Source organism: Grampus griseus (assembly GCF_964374135.1).
Source record: "Grampus griseus genome assembly, chromosome: 1".
Taxonomy (NCBI): Eukaryota; Metazoa; Chordata; class Mammalia; order Artiodactyla; family Delphinidae; genus Grampus; species Grampus griseus.
Genome location: NC_139017.1, coordinates 94261575 through 94267394, shown reverse-complemented (window position 1 = coordinate 94267394; position 5820 = coordinate 94261575). Strand labels below are relative to the sequence as shown.

General features: G+C 47.1%; 1 protein-coding gene across 2 annotated transcripts; it reads left to right on the top strand.

The window, feature by feature from the left end:
* The first annotated feature begins 229 nt into the window (after positions 1–229).
* On the top strand, positions 230–4899 carry S1PR1 (sphingosine-1-phosphate receptor 1). 2 transcript variants are annotated; one of them, XM_082675550.1, is made up of 2 exons: positions 230–647; positions 2292–4899. In XM_082675550.1, exon 2 carries the CDS (start codon positions 2455–2457, stop codon positions 3601–3603), a length of 1149 nt encoding a protein of 382 aa, XP_082531676.1. In that variant the 5' UTR covers positions 230–647; positions 2292–2454; the 3' UTR covers positions 3604–4899. The 2 variants fall into 2 exon arrangements, with proteins under 2 accessions (XP_082531676.1, XP_082531675.1); XM_082675549.1 differs by lacking the exon at positions 230–647 and having other exon boundaries at positions 1907–4899.
* The last annotated feature ends 921 nt before the right edge of the window (positions 4900–5820 follow it).

Genomic DNA, 5820 nt, shown 5'->3' with positions numbered 1-5820 from the left:
CCGGACTCCAATCTCCCAAGGGCTGCGGGGCTGGGGGACCAGAGAGGTGCACTACACACGCCAGGCCGTCCTCTGTCCCTTAAGACTTTTCTGGAGAAAAGCTTCCAACAGCTCTTCACCTCCCCCCTTTTCTAAGGCGCGGGAGAACGGTCTCCACCGCCCAGGAGCGGCGGATTGCAGGGCGAGGGCCGAGATTTATACATTAAGAGTCCTGGGGGCACCAGGCTCCGCCCCTTTTCGGGTTTTTTTTTTTTTTTTCCTTTTTTTGGTTGCCTGTGGGGAAGGCGGGGTTCTTCTTGTGTGTGTGTTTCTGCCCCAGATCTTTCCTGGACAGTGAGTCTCAGCAGCACTGATCCTGAGGCCCCCAGCCGCGGGCGGAGGGCGTGTGGGGTTGAGGCACTCACTCCTCCCTGTCTCTTCCTAAAGAAGCCACTCAGCCTCAGCGGGGCGCTCGGCGACTTCAGCTGACCGGTCGGCCGGGCCGCGGCGAGCGCGCTGGCCATTGGAGTGCGCGGCTGCGGAGGGAGGGGACCCCGACTCGAGTAAGTTGAGAACGCGGCGCGCTCAGTCGGGGGCAGCAGCAAGATGCCGAGCGCGCCGTGCAGACCCGGAGCTCCCCGAACGCAGCTTCGTCCAGCCTGAGCCAGGTAGGGAGTGCGCGCGGAGGAGCATCGCGGCGGGAGGTCTTCAGAGGCAGAAACAAAATTTTTAAACCGGAATGAAGCAAAACGAACACTTTTAAAACATCTGTCTTTGGGTGCTGAAAACAAGCATCTCTGGGCTACCAAGGAGACCAACCGGATCGGATTGTTCTTGGCGCACTTGTGACTTAACAAAGTTTGGAAAAGGGTTAAGTTCCCATTGTAGAACCGTCTGGGGTTGGGAGATAGCGGAAGCTGTGGTGGGTCGGAGGAGAGACGCTTATTCTGGGAAATCCTATAGACAAAGACCGGGGGAGGTGGGGTAAGGGCTTAAACTTGCACTGCGAGCGAGCGGGGTGTGGAATTAGATGAGGGAAACGCGGAGCTACTGGGCGCGAGCTGCCTCTGCAGTCCTGGGAATTGCTGGAATTGCTGTCGCCTCGATGACTCCACTTTTATCGCATTTGCTACGTTACCTTGAAACACTTCAACAACTCTCTGGTAGACTTCTGATCACCAGTGCCACGTTTCATTCCCCCCACACTTTCTAGTTCTATGAGAGGAGGCAACGTGTTGGGGAAGAGCAGTGAATAAAACTGCCCGCGCTAGCTTAGCAATGCACCGACAGACTTCTGTTTGTGTGAGTTTCTGGAGAGTAATTTGGCATTTGGAATTTGGAATGCAGTGGCATGTATTTTTATCACTTGTAGTTTAACTTCTCTTATTGTGTGCGTGTTTTGGCTATATCCACAGTAACTAAAAATACTCCTTTTGCAATCAACGAATGTACGGCACTTCTGGGATTTATTGCAATATCTTATGAATGATTTTCACTGCGTACCTTTATATTTTCTTGCACTGGCTCGCAAGAAAAAAAAAAGAAGAAGAAGAAGAACGAAAAGGCTGTTGCTTCACGGAGGCGCTAAGCTTTCCTGTTTACCGCAAGGCCAGGGCGGGCTTGGCTGCCCACACCATGCTGCGCCTTCGGACCCTAAGCACACCTGCTCCTAGAGAGTTATTAATAGAGCCCAAAAAGTGACTGACGCTGTCAAATGGTTTTCGTGCAAACCTAATTTCTTGCATGGCAATTAGGAGGTGGTTTTAGCTGGGTGGTGGTGGAGGGCAGAGGTGTGCGTCTCCGCCCTCACATTGGCGGTTGAGGCTCTTCGAAGGAGCGACCAGAAGCTGGTGGTGAGCCCGCCGCCGAGCTGGTGAACGCTTCAGAGACTCTTTCGACTGCGGCTGGAAACCTTGTGGGGTGGGAGCAGCGTTGGGCGGGGGTGGGGGGGGGTTGAGGAGGCAAGAGTGGGGATAACTGGGGTTCACTTTTCCAGTTTTCCCATTTCCATTTAAGTGGATGTAACCATAGGGGACGATTTTCGTCTTGTCGCGTCGGAGTTTTCAGTTTGGGTACATTTTTGTTTTTTCTCCCTTTCTTTCTTCCCCTTCTTCCTTTTTTTTTTTTTTCTTTGCAAGAAATGAGAGTTTGATTTTTGTTTTGTTTTGTTTTCTTTAATCCTTCTTCCTGCACTCTCCCCAAGTTTCTTTAAAACAAATCAACAAGAAAACTGGAGCAGTACCTTCCTTAGAATGAATGACGCCAGTGTGCTGTGGCTTTTTCCCTGACTCTCTCTTTGTGATTTGTTTAAGGCTGCGGTTTCTGAGGCCCTCTCCAGCCACGGAAAAGCTGCACGAAAAATCCTGTATCTCTCTCGCTCAACCACCCCCGCTGCCAGTGAAGGCTCTCTCCGCCTCGCCCTCTAGCGTTCATCTGGAGAAGTACCGCCCCGGGCTCCTGGGGACAGCGCGCATCATGGGGTCCACCAACATCCCTCTGGTCAAGGCCCTCCGCAGCTCTGTCTCCGACTATGTCAACTACGACATCATCGTCCGGCATTATAACTACACGGGAAAGCTGAATATCGGCGCGGACAAGGAAAACGGCATTAAACTGATCTCAGTGGTGTTCATTCTCATCTGCTGCTTTATCATCCTAGAGAACATCTTTGTTTTGCTGACCATTTGGAAAACCAAGAAGTTCCACCGACCCATGTACTATTTTATTGGCAACCTCGCCCTCTCAGACCTGTTGGCAGGAGTGGCCTACACAGCCAACCTGCTTTTGTCTGGGGCCACCACCTACAAGCTAACCCCCGCCCAGTGGTTTCTGCGGGAAGGGAGTATGTTTGTGGCCCTGTCTGCCTCCGTGTTCAGCCTCCTAGCCATTGCCATTGAGCGCTATATCACCATGCTGAAGATGAAACTCCACAATGGGAGCAACAGGTTCCGCTCCTTCCTGCTCATCAGTGCCTGCTGGGTTATCTCCCTCATCCTGGGGGGCCTGCCCATCATGGGCTGGAACTGCATCAGCACGCTGCCCAGCTGCTCCACAGTGCTGCCGCTCTACCACAAGCACTATATCCTCTTCTGCACCACGGTCTTCACTCTGCTCCTTCTCTCCATCGTCATCCTGTACTGCAGGATCTACTCCTTGGTCAGGACTCGGAGCCGCCGTCTGACTTTCCGCAAGAACATTTCGAAGGCCAGCCGCAGCTCTGAGAAGTCGCTGGCACTGCTCAAGACCGTGATTATCGTCCTGGGCGTCTTCATCGCCTGCTGGGCGCCACTCTTCATCCTGCTTCTGCTGGACGTGGGCTGCAAGGTGAAGACCTGCGACATCCTCTTCAGAACGGAGTACTTCCTGGTGTTGGCTGTGCTCAACTCTGGCACCAACCCCATCATTTACACTTTGTCCAACAAGGAGATGCGTCGGGCCTTCGTCCGGATCATGTCCTGCTGCAAGTGCCCCAGCGGAGACTCCACCGGCAAATTCACACGACCCATCATCGCCGGCATGGAATTCAGCCGCAGTAAGTCAGACAACTCCTCCCACCCTCAGAAGGATGATGGGGATAACCCAGAGACCATTATGTCTTCTGGAAACGTCAACTCTTCTTCCTAAAAGTGAAAACTGCTGACCCATGGGGAGCTTGCATGGTTGCCCACCACCCCAGTGTTTGGAAAAAAACCCAACAACTCTGTGCCTCCGCTGCTGCCAGGCAGGAGCTGTCTCAAGCCAGAGGGAGGGAGGGGGAGCTTAAGAACAGCCTGGTGGTGCCTGGTGTTGGTGGGTAGACTTAGTTCCTGTGAACAATGCACTGGGAAGGGTGGAGATCAGGTCCTCGCCTGGAATCTATTTCCTCCCCTCGCTGGAGCTTTGATTTTGCACTGAGCCAAAGGTCTAGCATTGTCAAGCTCCTGAAGGGTTCATCTGGCCCCTCCTCAAAGACTAATGTCCCCGTGTGAAAGCGTCTCTGTCGGGAGCTTTGAGGACATGTTTTCTTTCACTTTAGTTTCCAGCCCAAGTGAGTGTGTGCACTTCTGCTTTGCTAGGTATGCTCTGCATATCCTACCCTCCCTTCCCCTTCACACCCCTCCTCAGAATTCCTTTACTTTATATTTTAACTACCTGGCATTCAGAGTTGGGAGTGTGGCACGGTCCATTTCTTGATGATGTGTAGCAGGTAGGCTGTGTCCAGCAGGTAGACTGTGGTGGAGATGGTTTGGAAATGTAAAGCAATTTCACTTGCTGAAGCCAAAGTTTCCACGTAAGCTGGATGAGTGTTTTTGATTTTAGTTGCAGTCACTTTAAAAAAAAGAAACCTTTGCAATGAAATGTATTACAGTATCTTATCCATCATGGCTGAAAACTGCATAAGGAAGTCCAATTTATTTAAATGACATCAGCCAGGATCCTTAGTGTCATAGGAGAAACAAACAAGCAAAACAAGGTGAAAACTGACTGGGGGGTGACTTTGTAAACCAAGAAAGATTTCTTGACGAATTTGTCTAACAAATACAGCATCTGTCTTTGGCACTTTTGTTGATGTTTCTTTCAGAGTGTTGTGTGAATCATTTCAACCAACAGGATGGCTGTATTTTGTTGTGTTAAAAGTACTTTTTAATAATTTTTGAATGTATTTGTTTCAACATTTTATTGGATTTTCCTAACCTGTGTTAACACCATTGAATGTGTATTTCTTCAGAAAATACCATCCTCTTGTGCCCTTAAAGCATTACTTTAACTGATAGGGAACATAAGAAGTTTTTCAGTACATTAAATAGTTAATTGAAGATGTGTATAAATGTCACAAAGAATAAAAATATATTGGTGTCTGTTTAGTGTGGTTTCCAGTGCAATTAAACAGAGAAATGTCTTTTTTTTTTAAAAAAAATAGTATTTAATAGGTTTCTGACAATGTGGATCATTTTGCACATAGCTTTATCAACTTTTAAACATTAATAAACTGATTTTTTTTAAAGATTCCTTTGTGAAGAGCATTTTTAAAAAAAATAATTATTAAGACATTCTATTTGACTATGTGCCTCTTCAGAACCAGTTAAAGGCAAATTTCTGTTATTCTTTAGAGGATTTTACCCTGATAAACTAGGGTGTGAAAAAAGAATGTGGTTTGTTTAGAAACCACTCTTTTTTTTTCAGGAAGAGAAACTTCAATAACTTAACATTGAAGAGTAGTAAAGAATGAGATGAAAACCACCAGCTTCTAAATACCACATTGACAAGTAAATGTAATTGTTTGAGTTTTAAATGACATTCAAGCCAAACTAAATTAAGTACAATAATTCCGTCTTAAAACATGAGTTTTAAAAGAAATAATGTACAACAATGTGGTTGTAAATCAAAGTTAAATTATGACACTCAATGGTCGGTTCACACCCATCCCTAGAAGCTTACATTCTTGGCTTGCCATCAACATACTGGGGAAGTGGGGATATGGCTATGGGAGATTATATTAAATTACTTAATTCTTTCAGGACATTGTCTTGGCTTCTCCCAGTCTACCCACTGAACAATATAAAACTGTACATTAGAATAAAGTTACAAGTTGTAGAATGTTGGCTGAATAGCATACATCTTTTATCTGAAAATTTTTGATTCGTAGTATCTGAAAGCTTTAACATCCCTAGTCAATTTCTCCAACTATAAAATGGCAAGCCTCACAAAATTTTTAATTCTTGTTTTGATATTACCATCTTCATTGGGGATTACATAGAAGTACTTTGGTGTGTTTGCCTCTTCAGTGCTATTGTTAACTTTCAGAATTTGTGCTTTCAAGTGTCATTGAATATGCACAGGACACAGTTGGGACACGAAGAT